The sequence below is a fragment of the Protopterus annectens genome, chromosome 10.part0, assembly GCF_019279795.1.
Source record: "Protopterus annectens isolate FY-2018-M chromosome 10.part0, PAN1.0, whole genome shotgun sequence".
Taxonomy (NCBI): Eukaryota; Metazoa; Chordata; order Ceratodontiformes; family Protopteridae; genus Protopterus; species Protopterus annectens.
Window position 1 is genome coordinate 438,753,018 of NC_056744.1, and position 24,862 is coordinate 438,777,879.

Below are 24,862 nucleotides of genomic sequence, written 5' to 3' on the forward strand. Positions count from 1 at the left end.
CCGGGGTCAAAAAGGCCATCTGGGATGCTGTATTCAGTCTCACACCCAGAAAGCACATGTCTTGAGAGGGTACTAGACTGGATTTTATTTCGTTCACAGAATACCCCAGGCATCTTAGCACTGCTATCACGTATTGCAAATGATGAAGAAGCTCGTCCCCTCCTTTGGCCAGAATCAGGCAATCGTCCAAATAAGGATAGATTTGTATTCCTTTTAGCCTGAAGAAAGCAATCACTGGAGCCAGAACCTTTGTGAACACTCTGGGTGCAGTAGATAAGCCAAAGGGCAATGCAGAGAACTGATAATGAGAAGTCCCAGCTCGAAAACGCAGATACTTCCTGCAACTTAGCCTGATTGGATCTCAAGGAAGCTTACCTTCATGTTCCTGAGTCACCATCCAGTGATCTTTGCCCAGCAGAGGTAAAAGCTGTTGTAACGTCAACATTTTGAACTTGGGAATGTCCAGATAAGTGTTGAGGATAGATAAATCCAAAATTGGTCTCCACGTGTTCCCCTTCTTTGGTACTAGGAACAGGCGAGAATAAAATCCTAGGCCTACTTCTGGCAGAGGGACCGGCTGTATGGCCCCTATTTGCAGCAGCAGAGAAATCTGTTTGTGAGCCTCTATTCTTTGCTGAGGAGGAACGTCTGGCATGCCTTTGAAAGGAGGCAAGGTATGGAAATAAAACCTGTAACCTTGGTGTATAATATCCAATACCCATTTGTCCTGGGTAATCAAACTCCAATTTTCTTTGAAGAGTGCCAACCTTCCTCCCAAAGGTGCTGCCAGACAAGAAGGCTCTGGCAGCTGAAAAGGTAGGTCATTGGGCCTGTTTACGAAAGGACTGGCCCCTGCCCTCACCCGAAGACTGCGCAGGGGAACTCCCTGTTCTAGGTCTGAAAGAGCTCTGAGCTCTACCACGTCTAGATCTTCCCCTAGACTGTGAATCATAAGAAGGGTACGTCCACCCCTTAGCAGGCCAATTCCTACTAAACTTCGGAGGCCCAACTTGCAAAAAATCTTTAACAGTCTGCATAGACTTAGCCTTGTCTTCCATTTTCTTTAAAATGGCCTCCACAGGTGAACCAAACACATCAGACTGTAAAAGAGCATCTAAAATCCTCGTCTTAACATGGTCAGATAAGTTCTGATCCCTCAGCCAGGCGTGCCTACGAAGAACTGACCCAGTGGCAGCCACCCTAGACGAGGCCTGTACAGCATCAAATCCACATTGTAAAGAATGCTTACCCACTTGTTCAGAAACATGTACCAAATCTTGTAATTCTTTACACTCAATACCTTCCGCCAGAGCATCTACCTTAGACTTCAATTGAGAAAGAAGATAGTTTTGATATTTCAACATGTGAAACTGGCAATTCAAAGCCCTCATAGCCAAGGTGGAAGAAGTATAAACTTTCTTTCCCCATCTATCCAAGGCTCTGGCCTCTATCTGGAGGAACCGGATTTTTTACCACAGAAGCTTTGACACCCTTAGGTCCCTGACTAACTGTTTCTGGGTCTGCCCTAGGACTCTTATACAGATATTTATGAGCTTCAGGCACCCTATAATACCTGTCCGGTTTAACAGGAGCAGGAGGCAAAGAATCAGGATTAAGTGAAGCCTCTGCAAACACATCTTCCACAACATCCAGTACAGGAGGAATAGCCAAAGGCCTATGCTGGGGTAAAAGCAAAAATTCCCTAAGCCTTTTCCTGGAATCAGAGAAGTCCTGACCTTCCCATTTAAAATGTTCCCTCATAGAATGAAGAGTCTCTGAAAAAGAAAAATACTCTGGAGGAGAAGCAGAAGGAGTAGAATCATCCACATCCGAATCAGAATAAGGAGAATACTCCTGCAAGTCTTCAGTCAAGACTCTGAAACATCAGAAACCTGCTCAAAACTCCCAACTCTGGTTCCACCCTAGGCCTCTTATCAGGAGGGGCAAAGAACCTCTAATCAAAGTAATTAAATCCTCTGCCATTTTGAGCATGTGCTTCTTGGGCACAGATCCTGAAGAACTAGGAGTGACACCAACAGAAGCTAAACCTGGCCTGACTCTGGGAGAAGCCTTGGAAACAGAAGGAGAGTGCCTAACCACCCTAGGAAGGGAGGGGAGTACAGTAACCTGAGAAGCCCCTTCAGCCTGGCCTGCCTCCTGAGAGGCCACATCCTGCAAAATCAAAGTCTCCCCCTGGGACTCCAGAGAAGCCTCCGGCGAACCACCGGTTCCACTGAAGCCTCCAAGAACCGGCGTCCGCACGGACGACTCTTCTTGTCTGGGTTTAGCTGCTTTGTCTTTGCGCTTCTTGAAGCGGGCGTCGGAGCATCCGACGGCATATTGTAATTGCACCGCTTCCTGAAGACCAACCTGGCACAATCTAACCTTCGCTTAATAGTGCGCTTATTAAACCTAGCACAAAAGCGACACCCAACAACGTCGTGCTCAGGCCCCAAACAAGGAATACACAAACTATGATAATCTCTATGCGGTATCTGCTTCCCACAAGAAATACCGTTATTCACTTTTTCTGACATCCGATAAACCACTGAGGCAAGAAAAAACTAAAATATTCCCCAACGGGGTACTTAGCCAACTTTGACTCTGTCTGAAACTCCGAATTCGAAAAATTTCAGAACGCCGAACGGCACTTGCAACGCTGCTTCTGCATCGGACCATGCGGCAAAAAAGACTGAGGATATGACTGTGGTCATGCGCATTTGTACCCTGACGTTCTGATGTCAGTCTTAAGCGCCTTGACCGACGTCAGCCTAATACTTTGATATTCGGGCCGACCGAGGACAGCGGACTACCCAAGTGTAAGGACTGCAGCAATGTGAGATGAAGAACATCAAAAATTTCAGGAGTCTGCCGACCGGCACTTGCGAACTGCTTCGGGCACCTCATGGCAAGACAGACTAATATAATTGCATCTGCTGCATGCTTTATACCCCCAACTACCTGGCATCACAGAAGATGAGACATCAACCAATGCAGGACCCAAGACTTCGATAATCAGGCTGAATGAGGGCTACCTGCAAGCAGATAACAAATGTAATGACTGCAGCAGTGAAACTAACATCTGCTCGCATTTCCAGAACATTGCGGCCAAGATGCATGTCAGACCCCATGTACGTTGGACTGTCCTTACCAAGTGATGACCCACCCCAGTTGGGAAGTGCCAGTGATCAGTGGCCATGTGTAGGAGAACAAATGGAGAATGTTCGTCATTTCAAATGAAGCCACCAAAGAGGGTACCTTTTGCATTCGTGTGATGTTGGCTGGGACAGTTAAGGGATTTTAAGAATGGACCACTAAGTAGATCGCATACACCGAAGTATTCACTTGTGAAAGAGCCAGAAGAACAAGAGTGAGGATCCACAAGAATGGACCACTGAGTAGATCGCATACACTGAAGTATTCACTTGTGAAAGAGCCAGAACAACAAGAGTGAGGATCCAAAGGTTTGTACAATCAATCATGCTGGAAGAATTTTGCATTAATTTTCCTGACCTGGGATATGACTGCCTCCAGATGAGAGAAAAACAGAGAGTCAGGTACTCACTTCAGGAGCACTGGTAGAGCTTAGATAAATCCCTGAAGCCCTTGTACTGTGGGCCACCTCTGCTAAGAGGAGGACAGATTCTTCCATTAGAGTTCCTTGCTGCCTCTAGAGCAGTCTCCATGCGAATCTTGAAAATGACCCCGGGATTTGCAAACCCACATTTTTTCTACACTCCTCAGATTCCTTTAAAAAAGGAATTTCAGAGGTTGAAAAAAAATGTACACCCACAGCAGTCGGTCTTTCCCTCTTGCCCACATCTGGAGAAGGTGTCTAACTTGAAGGGTTCCGTGAAATCAGATGCTTGCATCTAGGCAGGTCTCCCACTGACTATGCCTAAACCATCCAGTGGAAAGGTACCTCACAGGAAGCAGGGAGATCAGTCTCATGGATGCACTAGAGATAGACTTGAGCGTGGCCAGTTGCAAGGAGATTCTATATGGATCCTTGGCAGACATGGACCAAGGCAGATTTGGAAAAGCTTTAGTCAAATCCCCCAACCTTTTAAAACAGGCCAGGTAATTCACAGACCTGAGGGCAAAGTCTCTGAAGCATATACTCACTAAGACATTGACTGTTAGGAAAGCCAGAACCATTTGGCCATGTCTTAGTGGCTGCTGTCACAACCATGGCACTGATCAGAACTCCCTCCCTCCAGTGCAACCAGTCCTTTGGGGAAGGGGGGGGGGTCTAAAATGTTGTCAGACCTTTTTAGAATAGGCACTGCAGTATTCAGTGCCTTCCTCGCCCCAACAAGAAACAAGATTAAGGATTTTATCAGCCAGGGGAGTCACCCAAAAATTAGATGGGGCAGACCCAAAAACCTCCAGGAGCACCTATTCCTCCTAAAAGGGGTATTGGAAGACCAGCCACTTTTTTGTTCCAGGAGCTCTGTCTCCAAAGGAGACATCTTCAGGTGGAGATGTGGGGGGGGGGGGGGCATCCCCTTGAGTCAGTATCCTCCAAGAGATTTCTGAGGGGAGTCTAGATCTCTCCTCTTACATGTTCTCCGAGGGACTTCATCTCTCCTGATGCCTGATGAAGGAAGTCTTGAGGGACTGACTGGGCTGGCTGTCCCAGTGGCATGGATGGACAGGGCATGAGCACAGAACACAGAAAGCAAAGTGGTCTGATCTGAGGGAGGCAAAGAAAGCCCACTCCACAACCTCAAAGGTGAATACCTAAGGGAAGCAGAAGTAGATGGCAAAGGAGCAGACAGTTCAAACTGGGTCCTGCAACCTCAGCACTCCACCGGAGGAGGTTGTTCAAACCAGAGCCGTCCAAAGCACCATGGGAACAAATAGCTCAAATGCTTTGGAGTTGACCCCAATTCCCCCTCACCTCCCACATCTGGCACAGACACTTCGGCTCACAGTCCTCCAGCTCTGAAAAGGGTTGTGGCTATGCAACTCAGGGAAGTAAAATCGAAAAACAGACTCGATCGGATGTGGGCACCCCAGAGGTCTCTGATACAAGGGCTGTAACAGTGGGTTGGATCAGAGGAGATGCCAAGCAGGGAGTGGACAGAGTATGGTTGGTGGATCAGGTGGAGTCAGAGCCAAGAGTACCTCCATCTGGAACTGCACTCAAATTTCATCATCCTATCCACATCAGCTTCTGATAAGCTACTGTAGAATTTAAGAGGATATGGAGGATGGAGTCCTAGAATACTTGCAGGGAAATCCCTCAAAAAAAGGGGAGAAAACTGAAGAAACTGGACCAGACAGAAGCAGAGAAGTTTGGATACAAGGGGACTTAGATTTCGAAGTAGTCTGATCAGAGGTAGTTGGACCCAACTTTTTATTCATTCACTTTCAAAGGCTCTGGTGAAGGAGCTAACAAAGAAAAGGTCCAGGGACTCCTTGCTGGATTCCTTTTCCTTAGTGGCTGAATCTGGCTTCCCTGGTCTGGTTTTTTGGTAGTGGTTTGAGCCTTAGCTACTACAGTAGGAGAGAGAAAGGAGTCCTCTCAACACCAGTTTCTGCAGTCAATGACAGCGCTGCAAGTTAAACCCAAAGCAGATTGAACAATCCACATCAAAGTGTGCAGAACCTAAGCAATAAACACATTCCCTGTAGGCAGTTGGGAAGCTTATGCCCACAGCTAACACTAAAATCTAGTCTGCTTGTCAGCCATTGTTGAACTGGAGAGACAATCAAAAGATTCTAAGGACAGAAAAAAAAAACTTGCATGGAAAGAGAAGAGTGGTACCAACAATGGTAGAAAATATTCCTTAAAGGAAGGAAAAGTTAACAAATGGTACTTGTAGGAAAAGTACAGGAGGTAGGAGAAAAATTGCTAAATGAATAACTCACGAAAAATGGCTAAATAAATCTCTAAAGCTCAAGAGGGATGGGATCAATGTCAAACCAAATGGCAACAAATGGAGATCTAAATTATGTTAGGCTGGTGAGGCATGAGTAAAGGTAGGGGTTTGAGAGTTTTGGATCCGATCTGGTAAAGAGGCAGGGTCAGATCACATACTTTGATCTAAACCCATTGGCTGAGGAATGAAAAGGACAGATTGTTATATTAGCAGGAAGGTGGGAGTCATCCTGCCTAATCACTCCACCAGAGTCTTAAACTCAAGCAGATAAAAAGGCCAACAGTCAAATTCTCCAAAGCAGACAATATACACAGGATCAACATGTGAAAAACTGGTGTTGCTGCATGAGTGGTATAAATAAATTTATGCACGAGTGGTATAAATAAATTTATGCAAAGAAATGACAAGAACCTTCCTACTTTACAGATATTACCACAACCAGGACATTGTAATGATTAGGAGAGGTCAACAGAAGGTTGATGGCAGAATGTGTGGGGCCCCTCTCTAAATCAAATTTTGGATAATTAACAGCTTAGACCTTGCATAGGTTTCCATTTCTGAAATCTTACCAAAGAGATACATTACCTCCTCTAACCCTGCAACAACTTAAGAGTTTTAGCATGCAGTACAACATTTCTAGCAATATGGATTCTCACCTCTTTCCCTTTGTCTATTCCATTTTCACTCCATTGTACAAACACTGCATTCTTGTCAAGACAAACCTTTGTTATATGCGCATTGTGTATCAAGCCTATGTGCAAAATGAAAGGTTTAGTCAGTGAAACAGATAATGAAATCTAAAAGCAGTGGTCATTCATTTACACAGCAAGAAAATCTTAATGAATCCTAGAAAACCTCAACACCCAAATCATTTAACTCAATTTGTAGGCAATTTTAAATATAAAATGCCAACAGGACTCTCACTAGTACTCTAGTTTATTTTCTTATCTTAGTATCTCTTAAAATATGCAGCCCTGAACACTGCCACTTGAATGAAAACTTGCCTCAGAAGGATTGCTACCCAACAGCAGCAGCACTCTGAAACCAAATACAGCCACAAAATCAAAGTTTGATCACATGCAGTTAAACATGATCATGGAAAGGTTCGTGACTAGGAACAAGGAGCATGAATAAATATTTGCAAATCTGAGACTGCTTGGGATACAGAATATATTTAGACCAGATTAATATTTTCCATCCAAAAGAAAGACTACTTATGCACACAAGATCAATATTTAAACAGTCCCTGTGGGCTTAAACTCAGTCCACAGCTTCTTCAGGTATTTGCAGTCCCAAACTCAAACCATGTCCCTATGGAAAATTAGAAGGTTGACTCACTGCAAGCTTACAACTCAGATACCCTTCTTAAAAAGGTCAAAGAAAACCTCAAGTCATCTAGTTTAGTTGGTTCAAATGGGGGGGGGGGGGGCAGGGAGTGTTAGCTTCTCCAACAAAAATATCCCAAGAAGGGGCCACAAGTGTACATCATGTGGTCTACTCACTGCAGATAACATGTACTTTGGGGGCTGTAAATACACCAAGTGGCTAGACAGTTTTGCAGAACAAAACAGAACACTTCCCCAGAGTTAAAGCCCCGTTCATGGCAATTTGCACTTTTATATTTTACTCCAGCAAAATAATTAAACCATTGAACAGGTCACTTGATTTTGCCATAAAAGTTTACATAACCAAAACGTGGTGTACATTAGAGACTCATTTGGTCTGAATTTACCAAATAACGCTAAAACTTTAAAAGCTCTAACCTAAAATCACATGGAACCCCCAAGCATGGGGCAAAGTATTCAATATTTTGCTTTAACATACACAAATCATGAATTTTACAACATTTGCAGACTACTCAAGCCATTCTTTGCAATTATAGTTATGGACTCACCATAACGCTGCATCTGTGCTGTCTGTTTTGGTCCTCTCAACTGATGGAGCTCTGAACTGACCTCAGGTCAGTCCTCTGCCACTTAATTTTGGATCCGTGGCGGAAGCACCTCCACCCCCACACCCCAATAGTCCCCAGTCTACTCCAAAAATACCTCAAAGTCTGCCCTCTATTCAGCCAATCACAACATAAAGGAAAAATCGGTCAACATTAACAGGCAAAAGCCAGATAAAAAAGGTATGGAACAAGAGAAATCAGAACGCTGGAGTCCACACATCAAAAAACTAAGAAATATCCCTCAGTGCATATCAGGAGACAGTCAAAAGGAAAGGTGATTGGTGGGTGGGAAGTTGAGGAAGGGTGAAACACACATGCAGAGTTATGGTGAGTAACATCTGATGTCTTTTGGAAGTTACTCAATGGGAGAGTCCTCAGCTTCAATAATCTTAGTTGGTCCTCAAGAATGAATACTCCTGAAAACAGTGGAGCAAAATTTGTCCCACTTCTGGACAGGATATCTAGTTTGTAATGACCTATGAAGGTATGCTCATTGGATCATGTAGCTTATGCACATATATCTATAGATGCTCTGGACCAAAAAGATGCAGTCATACATCTGGTGGAGTGTGCATTAGAATGTTTGGGTAATGACAGGTCTCTGCTCCTGTAAATAAAGGTACTGCAAATCAGTGAGCCACCCCTTTTGTCACTGCTGTGCTCAATTTGGCCTTGGATAAGTCTACAAGCAGCTGTTCTCGTTTCTTTAGGTCTTTAGTTCTGTGAAGAACAAATCTGGGTCTATGAACCTCCAATAAAATGAAACATGCATTATCCCCTAAAATTTGAAAAGACCACTAATAGGCGAACTGACTTAAGGTTTGACTCTACTTTAGGGAGAAAGTAAGAGTTAGTCTTAAGGGATACCCTGCCCTTGGGAAAAATCAGGTAAGGAGGCAGAGAGGAGTGCGCCTGGATTTCAGATACTTGTGTAACTGAAGTAATGGTGACTAGAGGGGAAAAAAAAAAAAAGTTTCAGGACACAGAAAATTCACCCCAAGGATACACCAGCGGCTCTGCTCAAAGGCACTGGAAACTAAAGTCAGGTGTCACTATGCAGAGGTAAATCCTATGGCTGGGCTTGTAAGGGCCCCAGGGCCATTAGCCTAGTACACATATGAACAAGAACGGTCCTTGAAGCTTTGAAGGGAGGCTGAAAACCTCAAGTGTGAAGGTCCCACAGAGGAACAGGGTCCTTAATTATATGCCAAAGCAATAAGATACCTTTAAGGAAGACTTTGCACAACTTTAAGGAAGCTAGAAATGAATATCCACACTCCTGTGAAAGTTTGAGATAGCAACCGCACCTTAACAGTCAAATAAACTAGTTCCATCATTCAAAATAAAAGCCAAGAAATCCAGAATCACTGGATATCTGTACAGAAAAGGGATACAAATGTCGCTAATGGGCTCAGATAGCAAGAGGAAAAGTTTTTTTTTTTTTTAGAAATCTTTCTGGTAGAGGCTTTTTGGGATAATGAAGTGGTGAATGGGAGAAGAAAGCCTGGAACCACTAGCCATCACTTGAAGTAGAGAAACCAAGCAGTTAGAGGGATTCAATGTCCAGGACTGGCAATACACAGATGGGTGAAACAGAAGGTCCTGAACAAGATCCAGCACCAAGGGAGGGAAAACTAGGGGAGGCCATAGAAAGGCAAAACTACTTGGTGAGGCCAGAATGGGGAAGAGGATAACCTTGCTCTTCTGCTGTAATACTTTCCAAATAAACTTGGAGATGAAGTGGGGGAGGAAAGGTGGATAATAGATTGAAGGGCCAATAGTAAACTACAGTGTCAGACTCCCTCCTCAGGGGACCATGGCAAAGTACCTGCTGCACTGGCATGGAGGGGAGAAGCTGGAAAGGTCACTAAACATTTCTGCCACAGATTAGACCCGTTTGTGGAAAGCCAGTGCACTAGCAGAGTATGGACTGCCAAGAGAAAGTGATCAGATGAGCTTGCCCATTGTCAAACTTATTACCTCCCTATATAGTGGGCAAGACCTGGTTCCCCCATGTTTGATGTACCAGACCTGACATCTTGTCCCATCTGAATTGCAATTATCCCTAAAGGGTGAAAATCTTGAAAGGCCAATAGGACTGTTGTCATTTCTAGGCCTTTGATGTAAAGAGCGGCCTCTGTATGGGACCATGCACCTCGGACTGTCCTTCCCAAATAATGCCCCCATCCCAGTTGGGAGGCATCTGCAATCACTGTGGCCTTGGGAGAGAGAAGAGTAAAAGGATGTCCAAGAAACTTCCTCTGCATGAATCCATGCTATGAGACTTTTGCAAGCACTTGTGATGTGAATGGGAGTAGTCAGTGGCTGAGGTCTTATTGACCACTGCAGTCCACTGTAATACTCATGTGAAAGTGTGCCAAGGGAACCAATACTATGGAGGCTGCCATCAAGCCCAGTAGCTGTAGGATTAATTTTGCTGGAAGTGAATGAGAAGTAAGGAGGTGTGATGCCAGTTTCCATAGAAATTTTAATTGATGGTAAGCTTGCCACTTGTGTCCAGGTATCGACATGGATTGCAACTAGAGTTTGCATAGGGTAGAGTTCAGATTTGGAAAGATTTACAGTAATGCCCAGCTAAAAACCAAGGTGGAGCAAGTAATCCCAGACTTGAATTGGTAGAGGCTTGGTGGAAGCAGATAGGATCCAGTCTAGGTAAGGAAACACCTGGAATACTTGCAGGATCAGGTGAACTGCAACAACTGCCATGCAATTGAACACCCTGGAGGCTGTAGTGAGACCAAAATGACACTGCTCTGAACTGGTAGCGACTGGCTCAGAGGAAAATGTAGATATATCCTGGACTGCCCATTGATTTTGATATGCTTAGATGTGCTCTACACACACTTTCAGTATGCATACTACCATCTTGCCTTGAGAGGCAGGATTACGTGAACAGTGACCGTCTGGAACTTAGTGTTTCATGAACAGATATAGAATGCAGAGGAGAAAATAAAATAATCAGCCTCGGGTCCCCGGTCTTTGATACCAAGAATCTCAAGTAGATTCCAGATTCCAGTTTGGTCTGATGGGATTGGCTGGATGACACTTCTCCAGCAACTTTTGTATTTTTTGTAGCTATTGCTTTCCTACGAGTGGGTGGGGGGAAAAAAATCAGGAATTCTTGTGTTTTGAGGAAAAAGGGAAAGTGGTATGCAATAGCCTCTAGATATACTATTCTGCACCCAAGGGTCTTTGGTAATGGCTATCCAGTCTTTCAGATGCAGGGAAAAATGCCAGACCACCTCAGAGCAACAGTCTTAACCCTGCAGGGATGGATAGGGTTTCTCCAAGAAAGGGGCTCTGAAGCTCTGGGTTCTGAGAATTTCTCAACATCCTATCCACACAAGCTTCTGGATGACCTGAGGGAAGTTGCTAGTATACAGGAAGCTCAAGATATGCCCTGAAGAGAGAATTATGCCTCAAACAGTGGTAAAAACCCAAGTGATGTGGACCTGGATCTAGTCTGAATGAGACAAATCCAAAGGTTCAATTTTTAAAAGAGGAGTCAAGGCTTTGGAGGTGAATGCAGACATTTTATAGTGATAGTCTCGTGTGAAGCAGAGCCCAAAAGTTGAGGGAGGACAGTCAAGAGGAATGCTTCCTGAAATCTTCAGGGGAGGCTGCAGATAAGCCTAGATTTCTTGGAGGATGGGGCTCCAGAACCAGACTAAGCAGAATATGGAAGACCTTTCAAGATTAGTTTATTCTCAACCAAAGCCCTGGTATTGAAACTGAAATTAATGTCAATTTACATGAAGATGCCCTGACCCAGGCAAAATTGGGGGCAGAGCTTTAGCACTAGCTATGTATAATGGCAGAGCCAGTTCCAAGAGGTCGGAACCAACTCTGCCATTACATGGCTCACTCCAGCCAAAAACAATTCTAGCCAAGGCTCTACCCGCAATCCCTCTCTTCCTCATAACCTCAGATCAAGTTTGCAGTGTAGTAAAGAAAATATAGAAGCCCTGTCCAAGGTATAACCCTGGAATGTCCCAGAACTAGATCCGAACCTCCAGGAGTCTTTTAGAAGGTGTAGGAGGGTGGGATGCCAACATAGACAACACAGATGGAACATTACAATAATGACAAATTCTTTATTTGATGTCAATCTTAATTCATTCTCGACTGATGGGACAGAATCCCCAGCTACTTTATATCCTGGATGGCCCTAAGGAAGGATGTTCCCAAGCAACAGAGCCACAATATGCTCTTCCCCTGGAGAAGATGCCTAATTCGTAATGAGTGATAAAAGGCATGTGGGAGTAGTCCAATTTGCAGCTGCACATATGTCTTCCATAAAAGCCTTAGAATGAAATACTGCTGATGTGGAAACTGATCTGGTAGAATGCACCCTAACCTTAGTAGACAGAGTTTATTTTGATTGCAGATAAAAGGTAACTCAGTCTCAAAGCCATATTGACAAGGTGACCTTTGATACAGGTTTCTACAATCAAGATCCTGAAAACAGAAATAATTGGTCTGATGAGAAAATTTTATTCTGTTAGAGTAAAAAAAGTAGTAATTGCCCATGGACGTCCAACAAGTGAAAACAGTATTCATCTTTGTTTGCAAAATTTGGGAAGACTGGTTGATATTGGATTCTGATACCACTTTGGGAAGAAAGGTCGTATTGATTCTTAATGATACTATTCCTTTGTGAAAAAAGGATACAAGGATATTTCACACAAAGCTTGTAACTCTGAAATTCTCCTGGCAGACTGACAGCTACTAAGAGAGGGTCTTCCAAAAGTCACAAGTAGCTGCTCAAACGGCTGTCGCACTAGACATTGTAAAACAAAGGTCAGACCCCATGATGCTACACGATCTTTAAATGGGGGGTTTTAAATACAAAGCGCCTTTAAGAAATGTATTATAAAAAAAAAAAAAAAAAACGACATGATGGAATCGAAACAGTTATGAAAATTTGAAATGGCAGTCAAATGAACCTCAACTGTGGACAGAGGCTCCAGTTTCAAATAAGGTAGCTAAATATTCCAGACCTTCTCAGACACTGAAGGAGGGATCTATGTAGTTTGTAGAGACCCAAATTAAAAATCTTTTCCATTTGCTTAAAGCTTCCTGATGCATGGTTTATACTAGGAAGCCAAAGAATCTTTTGTACTGAAGAGGACAAGTTATTCTGCCTGGCAATTACTGGAATTGGAGAAAACAAGCAGTCAGTTTGAGATTTTGAAGACTGGGATGCATTAAGCCCAGAGGGTGAGACCATAGGTCTGGAGGTGGGTCCAGAATAAAGGGCAGTGAACCTGATGAGGCCAAAGAAAGGGGAATCAGACTTGGCAGGGCCAGTAAGGTGCAATGAGCATTACTCTGCTTCTGAACCTTTGGACTTTCCTCAGAAACTTGGGGATCAGTGGAGTGAGGCGAAAGGCATACAGAAGTCCCAGGGGGCCAATGAAGGAGACGCAAGCCTCTCAAGGACTCCCTGTGGGAGGTGGGGAAATTGGGGCAAAGTAGCTGCTGCATTTGTGGTTTATGGGAGAGGCAAACAGGTCGCAGCACAGCTGGCCTTAATGATGAAAAATCATCACTATTTTGTAGTTGAGAGACTACTCATAAGGTAGGAGAATGCATCTGCTCAACTTTTCTGCAATCAGATTGGACTTGCCCCGAAATATACACTGCTACCAGAAAGCAGTTGAAGCAATAACCCATTGCCAAATTCTTAAGGATTCGCAACACAGTGAGTAAGATCTGGTCCCTCCTTGTTTGTTGATGCACCAGACCACCAACATGTCTAAATGGATTGCAATTGTCCCCAAAGGACAGATTGAAATACTTTCAACACTAAAAACACTGCCCTCAATTCTAGGGTACCGATATGCAGATTGGCCTCTTGCAAGGACCAAGTGCCTTGGACAGTCTCAGATAATGCTCCCCACCCCATCTGGGAAGCATCCATGGTCACTACAGCTTTAGGCTGGGGGGGGGGGGAGCAACCCCACAGATTTTCTTCTGGCTTCATCCACCAAGATAAATCTTTTCCAGCAATTTATTAGGATTGGGAGAGACATCGGGTGTGTTAAAATTGGCCATTGGGATGCCAAAAGCCACTGAAGCAGCCTCATGTGATACCTTGCTAGGAGTACTAGGGTTATAGTTGCTGCCATGGTCCCCAGAGCCTGCAGTACCAGGCAAGCCAGAATTTTGTTTTCAGAAATGAGGTCTTGAACTTGTGACCTTCGCTTCATTAGTCTGTGGAGGGGAAGAGGCTATGCAGGAGATTGTGTCGCACCAATGAGCTCTAGATCATGTGGAGGAATTGCTTAGGATTTTTCCTTGTTTACTGAGATGCCTAGTTCCTTGGCGAGATGTTGGACGAAGTCTGTGGCATGAAGCAGTAGATGCTTGAATGGGGCAGTGAGGAGCTAGTCATGTAGGTATGGAAATGCTCTGAATCCTACCAGTCTGAATTGAACTGTTATGACTGCCATGCATTTGCTGAACACCCTGGGGGGTGTGGTGATACCGAAGGGCAACGATCGAAATTGGTAGTGACTGGCTCCTAGCTGGAAGCAGAGATATCTTCTGGAACGCTTGTCCATATGTGGTAATACACATCCCAAGATCTATACAGCACATCCAAGTGCCCTTTTCTAGAAAGAGGAGGATGGACTGAACCATGACCATCTAGAATTTTGTCTATTGTACAAATTGTTCAATAGGCAGAGATCCAGAATTGGCCTCAAGCCTGTGTCTGACACTAAAGAATCTTGAGTAAACTCCGGATCCCATTTGGTCTGGTGGGAATTCTTGGATGACTTTAGAAGCAGCTTCTGGATTTCTACTGCTGCTAGATCCCTCTGACTGGATGGAATTGTCAGGGATTCTCTTTCGAAGTCTTGGAAATGGATTGAATGGAATGTTAACCTCTGGTGAGCATTTTCTGCTCCCAAACATCTGAAGTTATGGCAAGTCAGGCTGATTGGTGCAGTGAAAATCTCAGACTGCTTCCAGAGGTAAGCAATCGGGCCTCCTTTCAGGAGCACTGGTAGAGTTGTCCAGAGAATGAATCTCTAGAGCCCTGATTAAAGTGGAACCCCTCTGCCATGGGGGAGGAAGTCTTCCACAAGAGTTCCACCCTCTGCCGGGGGGTTACTCATCACGTGAGTCGTGAAAAGGCCCTTGGGATTTTTTGAACCACATTTTCCCACTCCTCTGATTCCTAGAATAGGATCAATGAGGAGCGGAAAAATTAATGCCTACAGCAGAAAGGGTTTTTCTGTCCTCACACCTGGCTAGCATGTGTAAATTTTGGGGCAAATGAAGGTGTGTCAACCGGAGCGTTGACAAAGGAAGACTTGAGTTTCGCAAAGTCACACAAGCGCATCCAGCTGTCACCTTATGACACCTGTACTCCCTGACCTAGACATCCCTTTGGCTGCATGAGCAATAAGCCGCACGCACAAGTTTGAAATAGACTCCAGGATGGCAAGCTGCAAGGCAACCTTGTCCCGAACATGGTCAGATACGGCTTCTACAACTGTATCCAAAAGCCCAGTTATGTCCCTTTGGAGACTAGTAAAATGTGTCAAGAAGTTAAAGACCCAATAGTGAAGGTCTACGACTCAAACTCACTTCCCAAATCAGTCCATCTTAGTTCCTTTTTGGTGGCCATCATTGCATCCAATGTTAGACCTTCTGACCAACAGGGCTGATCTGGGGCAGTTAAGATTTTTAGCTAGCCTCTGGGGAATGGGCTACATGGAGTCAGGAACCTTCCACACTCGCTGAACAATCAGCGTAATTAGATCAGCGGGTGAGGTCACCCAGGATAGATGGGAGGGCATGAAAAGCTTGCAAGAACATTCCTCAGAGGATGCGTTTGAGGACTTCCCCATCACCTCCGTTTCAAAATTTCTAGGATTTCTCCAAAGGAAACCTCTTCAGGGGTGACTGGGAACAACCATCCCCTTCATCATAAATCTGTCTTTTCATGAGAAATTTTTCTGGAGAACCAAGATGCTTCCTCTTGCAAGTCCTCTTATGGGGGGGGGGGGGCTACTCAGCAGACATTTGAGAAAGACTCCTAAGAGGAGGGACCCTGAACAGGGATGTCTTGCAGCTTTTGTGCCCACTGTCCGGATGAGAGAGAGAGACAGCTGCCAACTAGAGCATATGTAAATGTGACACCAACAAGGAAGGAGCCAGCTGAGAGCCTGCTAAGGCTCTCCATGATCTGGAAGACAAACCCACTTGAAAAGGCATAGGAGCTCGGGACAGAGGACCTCGGAACCAGGATCACACCCCACTCAGACAAGCCACCATCCAGAACAGGAGATTGAGGGCGCAAAACTACCAAGGTCCTGAGAGGCAAAGACTGCCATAAAAACAAATCTGAACTGCACCAAGGGGTCTCTGAACAAACTCAGAGCCATGGTCCCGCATGTGCCAAAGACAGACTACCCCAGTGCTGAGGTGAGGTCCAGTCAGTACAGAGGTAGTTGGAACCAGGAACATCGAAGTGGAGGGCTCCAAGCCATGGTCAAAGGAGAATAAACTGGTAGAGCCCTTGAAGAGTCAGCCTCCGCTCTGGTAGGAAGAGGTCTGTGTAGGTGCAGGAAGATCTCTGGCTGTCAAAAGCTAGTCTATCAATCTAGACATCGCATTCAGACAGACATCGCATTCAGACAGACATCGCATTCAGACAGACATCGCATTCAGACAGACATCGCATTCAGACAGACATCGCATTCAGACAGACATCGCATTCAGACAGACATCGCATTCAGACAGACATCGCATCGATTCAGACAGACATCGATTCAGACAGACATCGATTCAGACAGACATCGCATTCAGACAGACATCGCATTCAGACAGACATCGCATTCAGACAGACATCGCATTCAGACAGACATCGCATTCAGACAGACATCGCATTCAGACAGACATCGCATTCAGACAGACATCGCATTCAGACAGACATCGCATTCAGACAGACATCGCATTCAGACAGACATCGATTCAGACAGACATCGCATTCAGACAGACATCGCATTCAGACAGACATCGCATTCAGACAGACATCGCATTCAGACAGACATCGCATTCAGACAGACATCGCATTCAGACAGACATCCCCAAAGGGGACTCAAGCCCATCATAGGTAGGCACTAGGCTATTGGCCCTAGGGCCTATACAAGCCTAGCCAAAAAGATTCCCTTGCTTTCGCCACCCAGGAACATTATTTTCCTGTGCCCCTGTCGAGCAGAGCCACAGAGGTTATCCATGGAGTGAATTTCCCATCCAATCAAGATTTTTCTTGGAGTGCTAATGAAGAGCTTTGTTTGATATAACCAGAGTATAGCAAGTCTCTGGAACAGGAATCTATCCCTCTAGCATGCTCCGTTTATTGTGGTGACAAGGTTTATGCCCTTGGAGCGTGCATCTCAGATTGGGATTTTTTTTTTTTTTTTTTTTTTTTTTTTTTTTTTTTTAAAGTGGAGTATGCCCAACAGCTCTGGGTTTGACATAGCTTTGTATGTTAGGCAGAGATCACCTCTGAGTAGGAGATATGCAACAGACTGTCTGCGGCCTTTCCAGTTGTAGAGGTCTTGAGATACATACCAAAAGGGGTGTTGTACTCTATAATGGGTCTAATGAGTGACTAGTAGAGGGGAACACAGACCTCTTTTTCCTGGATGAGAAGCCTTTTGGGATGAGGTGTGCCACGTAGGATTTCCTGACTACTGTGGCGATGCGATTATCAAAAGGAGAGACTACAGTCCACCTGTGTCCCCACACTTTTGGTGTTAAAGTAGACCACCACCTATGTAGCAGTTCATGGGTACATACCAAAGGGGATGACAATGCACTTTTTAGCATTGAGCTTTTGGCCATGGCTTTGAGACCAGGCATTGTTCTCAGAGGCTGTTTTGTACGATGTCCACATCATTAGGAGTTTCAATTATGGCTCCTATTTTGCAGTCATCTGCAACCTTAGTAAGCAGAAGGCCTTCTGTGTTTGGTGTCTACTTCTCTGAAGTACAGGCTATCAGGAGAGGACCCAGGACAGAACCATGTGGTACTCCAATGGTCTGAAGTTGGATTTGGAGTCTGCTACTTTCACAGTATGGGTTCAAGCCAGTGAGCCGGTTGGAAACCCATCTTGTGACAGGGATTTATACCTAGTTTAGTGAGTTTGTGTACAATTCCAGGGGGATGGTATCTAAAGCTTTGGCAAGATCTAGATAGGCTGTGTGAACCACCTTACCTTAGTCTATGGCTTTGAGGACTGCTTCAAAAGAAGTCCATCATATTTAGGAAACATGATCTGCCTTTTACAAACCCGAACTGGGTGGGGTCCAGATTTTGGAGATTACCAGTGTCTGTTTATAAGTTCCATGATACATTCCATGGCCTTGTAGACCAGGCTTGTCAGGCTAATGGGACAGTAGTTCCAGGGTCCTTAGTGGCTCCCCCTTTGTGGAATGGGATAACAGTCACTGTGCACCATTCATTCAGTGGGCATAAAGCCTGGGTGAGAACATGGTGCTTAGGTTGGGTGCCAGTTCATTCTGTAGTTTGTGTAGAACATAGCCTGGGATGTTGTCAGGTCCCATGGATGCTGTGTTCTTGGCTTTGGAGTGTGGTTTTTACTTGTGCAGCTGTGATTACAGGAATTTTTCATTCTTCTGGTATACAGATGGGCCCTTTAGGGGGTGAGAGGGGGTAAAGTTAACACTGAACCCAACCGCCAGGATGTTGGCAGTTGGTTCTACATATTTAGTGCCATTGTGCTGTAACTCAGCAGAAATGAGTTTTGCCATGGATATTCTCAACATAGCTATAGAATACTTTGTGGGTGTCTTTAGAATCGGTGGAGATTTTGTTTTCAGAACCAGCTTTGGAGGATTTTAGGAGGGATCTCAGCTTCTTACCGAGGCTGACCAGGGAGTTCCTCCAATCATGGGATTTCACTTTTTGCAACAGTTTTTCTTCTGTTGAAGAGTTTATGGCAGGGGACCACCAGAGTGGCTTTTTTTGGAGAACAGTATTCCGGTTCTGTTAGGGATAGCACAATCCATGCACTTGTGTAAGTGCTTATAAAGTGCATTTGTGTAGGATTCAGCAGTCGTACCTCTATTGTCAGTCTGCATGGGTATTGTGAAGTTTGCCACATCTGACCAACAAGGAATTGACCCGTGGTGTGGAACACTGGTCACCCATGCTGGTAATGACCCGGTCTAGGATACTGCTGCCCCTGGTGGGGGTATAAGTTGATCCAAGGCGTTGGAATTTATGAATTCCAGAAAATATTGGAGCAAAGGAGTTGGTACAAGAGTAGTTTTCCCAGTTAATGGTGGGGAAGTTGAAATAGCCCATTATTAGGGTGTTGGGTTGTACCCCAATATTTTCCACTGAATCAAGAAAGGAGGAATGGGAATCTTGGGAAATGGTGGGGGATCTGTACCAAGTTACAATTTGTATTGCTGCCTTGCCCAGAGTTAGTTGCACTTTGATAATCTCTGATGCATTATGCTGAGAAACTAGCCTGGAGGTGTGGATAACCTTAATATGGACACTCCTCCACCTTTAGTGTTTCAGTCCAGGTCGGGTGGCTGAAATGTGTGGTATGAATTCTAGCCCAGTAATGCAGGGGTGCTCTCTAGAGCCTTGAACCATGTCAGTCACTGCACAGATGTCGAGGTTCTCCATTTTAAAGAGTGCCACAAAGGGACTGGGGAGTTGACCCAGAGAATGGGTCCACAGAAGGGGAATATCTAGTCCTGGAAGTATAACTTGTTAGACTTTCAACAGCTGCTGTGCGGAGGCCAGTACCAAATGGGAAGGGATTGATGCTGGTACTGAAATTGTCAGTGCAGACATTTTATATCTGTTCCATACTTGCCGGTACAGAAGTCTGTGCTGAAGATGCTGGTTCAGGTAGTTTAGGCATTTTTGGCCTTCGGTTCTGAGGAGGTAAATTGAAGCTGTGATTTCTGTGGCTTTGTCTCACGAGCCGATGACGTCTGCACAGAATGACCATCAGGAGACTGAGCCTTTGGGGGGGGGGGGTACTAGCAATGGTATATCAAATACCAAAGGGTAATAGAGAAGGAAAGATACCAATGATGGTATCGGGAGATTACCGAAAGCCAAAAGGGAGAAGGCCCGTTACCAACAATGGTAAACTAGAATTACTTTAGGACAAGAGAGGCAAGTTACAGGAAAAGGCAAACAGAAAGGATAGTGAAGTTATTAGGAAATAAGCTGTCAAAAAAAAAAAAACAAAAAAAAAAAGGCTCAAAAAAAGCAGCAATAAAGAACTAAATAAAAGCACGAGACAGAGGAGCTCTCCCATTATGTAGCCCAGGCCAGTATGACCCCAACCCTGAGCAGTATCTTACCCTCATCAAGAACGATGCCACAGTACAAAGACAAAATGATCAGCTTTAATAATTGGCTCAATTACTGGTGTCATTCTAGGGGGAACCAATGTCTGTCTGCTTGAGATGACATGCTTGACGAGCCACGCTGCTTCGCAAGAGACGGCTTGCACCAGTCACCCCTAGGCTTCCGGATATTGGCAAAGGCTCTTGCCACCCCCATAGTGCCTTTTTTAGGCAAGGCTCAAAAGACAAACCCACCTCCCTAGAAAACACAAGTGAAAAAAAACTAAGGGTAATGCTGCTCAATGCCAGAAGTCTAAACCTCAAAATGCAGGCTCTCAAAGCCCTCCTCAGTATGGAGAGCATTGATGTCTGTGCAGTGACAGAAACCTGGTTCAAGGCTCCTGAGAGCACCCCAGCACTACCAGGTTATACCTCATATCATGCTTTTCGGCCCCATAACTTGGACCAAACCACAAAGGGAGGAGGAGTGCCCATATTCAAAGACACCCACACCTCCAAGTTAGTGGCAACGCACGAAGCATCAGAGACCATACATGTGCAACTAACCATAGGCAAAACTGCCCTACAGTTTGTAGCATGCTAAAGACCACCCTCTCAAACTCAGGAACCCCACTCAGCCTTCCTGAAGACACTGGAGAGTATGAATGTCTCTCCAAATACCATCATATTGGGAGACTTCAACTACCCAAACAGACTGGGAGCATTACTCAAGCCCAAATACCCTAGCCCAAAGGTTCCTAGAATTCATAAACTCAAATGCGATGGAACAACTAGTCACCACTCCCACAAGAGGAGATAATATACTAGACCTAATCACAAACATGGGGACACAATGCTCCACACTGGAAGTATACCCCTCACTGGTGAGATCAGACCATAAACTAATCTCACTGGAAATCCACATCCCGCCCCCAGCACAAAAGACCACAGTGAGGAACTTCTCAAAAGCGGACTTCACACTTAAGAGGTATCCTTAAAGGCCCCTGCGCCAGTGGAAACCACAGCCCACACCGCTGAATACTTTATAAACACTTTCTACAGACACCTTCAACAAAGCATGGATCATACAATCCCAAATAAAACCAAGACCCTTTCCCCCAAAAGCAGGCGTCCTGTCTGGTGGACCCCAGCCATAAACAAACTTTACAACAGGAGGAAGCTACTACAGGACAGAGCAAAATACCAAAAAGGGAAGGCATCTCTGATCAGTACTAGCAAAAAACTACGATCACTCATAAAATCATCCAAGGCCAACTTTTGAGAGCAATATCGCAAAAGACACTAAAGATAATCAATCACAAGGCCTTCTTTAGTTATGTTAGAAACCAGGGTGGAAACTCCCAGATATGCTCAGAGTTGGTTCAAAATGATAAAAAAATACACTGAACCCACAGATATTGCCAACATACTGGCAGACAGGTTCAGTGCAAATTCTCCCCCCCAAAAGGAGAAATTTATCCCAGCTGAATATAGCCTCCCTGACATCACAGATGTCCAGGTGAGAGCCGCCCTCTCCAAAGCTAAAAACACAGCATCAATAGGACCAGACGGTGTCCCGGGTTGCGTGCTACATGAACTCCAAGAGGAACTAAACCCGCACACAAGGCTGCTGTTTAATCTTAGCCTTACTACAGGATACGTACCCAAATAATGGCGTACAGCAACAGTGGTTCCAACTCCACAAAGGAGGTGCTTCTACGGACCCTGGAAATTACTGCCCCATAAGCTTGACGAGCCTGGTCTGCAAAGCTATGGAGAGGATCATTATGGAACTCATAAACAAAGACACTGGGGACCTACAGACACTTGATCCTACCCAATTCGGCTTTAAGGGCAGATCCTGCCTTTTGAACCTGGTTGACTTTTTTGAAAGTCACCAAGGCCATTGATGAGGGTAAGGCAGTTCACACAGCCTACCTTGACCTTGCAAAAGCCTTTGACACAATACCCCACTCGGGCATCATAAACAAGCTCACCAGCCTAAATGTAAACCCATGTGTCATAAGATGGGTTGCAAATTGGCAAAGGGACAGAACCCACAAGGTCAAAATTGCTGGAGCCATGTCAGACTAAGCCAGTCACAAGTGGTGTCCCACAGGGCTCGGTCCTGGGACCCCTCTTGTTCAGCATTTATTTTTCAGAAGCAAAAGCAAACATAGGAGGATTGTGGCTGACAAAGTTCGCAGACGACTGCAAGCTGGGTGCCATAATTGATACTCCAGCGGACACTAGCATCCTTCAGAAAGGCCTCACAGAAATGGATAACTGGTGCCAGAGCCATGGCCTTAAACTGAACGCCAAAAAATGTATAGTCATACCCACTGGGAAAAACAAAGTACCCACAAATTACCACATGGGGAGGGGGGGATCAATTACGGAAGGGACCTAGGGACCCATGTTGACAGGGACCTCTCATTTGACACCCACATTGCTGAGGTGGTTAGGAAGACCCTCTATATTGCCCACCTTATCATGAAAGTATTTACATCTAGATCAAGAGAGGTCATTGTGCCCCTATACTCTTCCCTTATCAGGCCCATGATGGAGTACAATGCCCGATTTGTATGTACCTTTCCCGGCACCTGCACACTTGGAAAGATCCCAGAAGTACCTCACCAAGAGGATCAAGGGTCTCAAACATATGTCATATGCTGCCAGACTGAAGAAACTCCAGCTCTATTCAGTCGCATACCGCCTACTCAGAGGAGATCTATGCCTGACGTACAAGGCCATGTCCAATCCGGAATTAATGGACATGCTCCACCTGAAAAAATCCAAATCCACCAGAGCTACGAGAGCGAGAGACTTGAACCTCAACACAGAAATAAATAGGACATGCTGGAGGGACAGATTCATAACCCAGAGGCTCCCTACACTCTGGGATAGAATCCCAGTCCATGTTAGGCAGAGCGCCTCACTGACTCTCTTCAAGAGAAATCTTGACGAGTGGATGAGAGATCGTAGGTTTACCCCGGGGGTCATATGTCTCACTACTAGGCACAGTAAACTAAACTCTAAATGGGCACAGTATTATCATTCCAAGGGGTGGCGGAAGCCACACACTCTGGTTAGGCTTATAAATGCCTTAGGGCAGATAGCCTAGTATGAACCTATGAAAGTTTGGAAGCAAAGCCATTCAGAGCTTTCCTGCCAGCAGTGAGAGGAGGTGGACCACTAAAGGGATAATGCTAGGGGGGGGGGGGGGGGGAGTATCCACACTGCCATAAAAAAAAAATGTGGATTGGGAGAGGGAGTGGTTACTGAATAGTGATAATTTGATCTGTTATGGCAAGTAGAATTTAACTTTACTAGGTTCACAATATTTATCACTACTGCAGTAGCCTTAGCTATATGGCTAGATTACCATAACTACCTACATTTGGGAGGTTGAAGGAGAAGAGTACAAAAGCACCTGGAGAATGGTCCTAGCAAAACTTGCTCTGGACCCAGAGAAGGCATAAAGCTTATAGTCCTTATGACCAAGTAGCAGCCTCTAGAATCCAAAACTTTCCAAAAAGCCAGAAAATTAAGCCAAGACCCTGGCAAAGTGGACTTTGACCATGCCTGGAAGAGATTTGGGATGACAAAATTTGGAAGTGGTCTATTTTGACACTGGTTGCCCAGTTAACTTTCAAGGAGATAAAAGTACAGTTGTGTAAAAAATCTTACCATAACAGTACGCATCCTCTTCACCGTTACATTATTCCTTACAAAAGGGATCCCCTGCCTAGGGCAGCTTGATGTCCACCCAATATACCAAAGCCTTTAAGTTGTAATGGGTATGTCGCACATCACATACACTTCATGAACACTGCACAGGGCATAAAGGTTGCATCCAAACACCATCCCCAGAATTACAACAAGCCCCAGTAGGAAAGACAGTCCAAGGAAAAAAGACGTTTTGTACTCATCGTAACTATGCATCCGTGTTGTCCATTTTTCTTCAATGAATGGGTCTCTAATCCTACCTACACTTCTCTAAATTCTAGGATCTGACTAGAGTTCTTTCCCTTGCCCATAATGCCAGACCACTGCATTACCTCAGAGTTTGCTGCTACTATACCATCTTAGAAAAATTAACACAGTACTGCAGAAAAGGTGAAAGTTTTAGCAACCACAGTTCCTGTTCTGTTACTATCAGGTCACACAAAAAGATGTGGGGGAGGGAGGAGTTAAAAAATGAATAGACACCACAGATGCATAGTTATGAAAAGTACATTATATTTGCCATCATTTTAGTTTGTTCCTCAATGAATGGGACAGAGTCCCCAGCTACAGTGGCCCTCATGGAAGTTCCGGAGAACCACAAAACTAAATATGGCCCAGTTTATGGAGAATATATCCAACTTGCAATGAGCAATAAAGTATAAGCACTGGACTTGGTGGCAGCTGCACAAATATCAATAGAAACGATTACCCAAAAAGCAGCCAACATAGCCATTGAACTAGCCAATTGTGCTTTTGGCAGTCTTTGCGAGGTTAACCCTCTTGAGGAGTAAGAGATGCAATCTGTTATCCATTTGGCTATCATAGATGAAACTTTTCGCAATTTGTTTTTAGGAAATTAAATTGGTCAGTTTTCCTAATTTCTTTAGTCCTGTGAAAATGGAAACAAAGTTGCC

General features: G+C 44.8%; 1 protein-coding gene across 1 annotated transcript in view; it reads right to left on the reverse strand.

Moving 5' to 3' along the window:
- Positions 1-24,862, reverse strand: part of LOC122814171 (kinesin-like protein KIF2C) — a 296,624-nt gene that overhangs the window by 177,503 nt on the left and 94,259 nt on the right. The window contains exon 2 of the mRNA XM_044086782.1: positions 6,545-6,639. Within this exon, the coding sequence (XP_043942717.1) occupies positions 6,545-6,639 (95 nt within the window). The remainder of the gene's footprint in view (positions 1-6,544; positions 6,640-24,862) is intronic.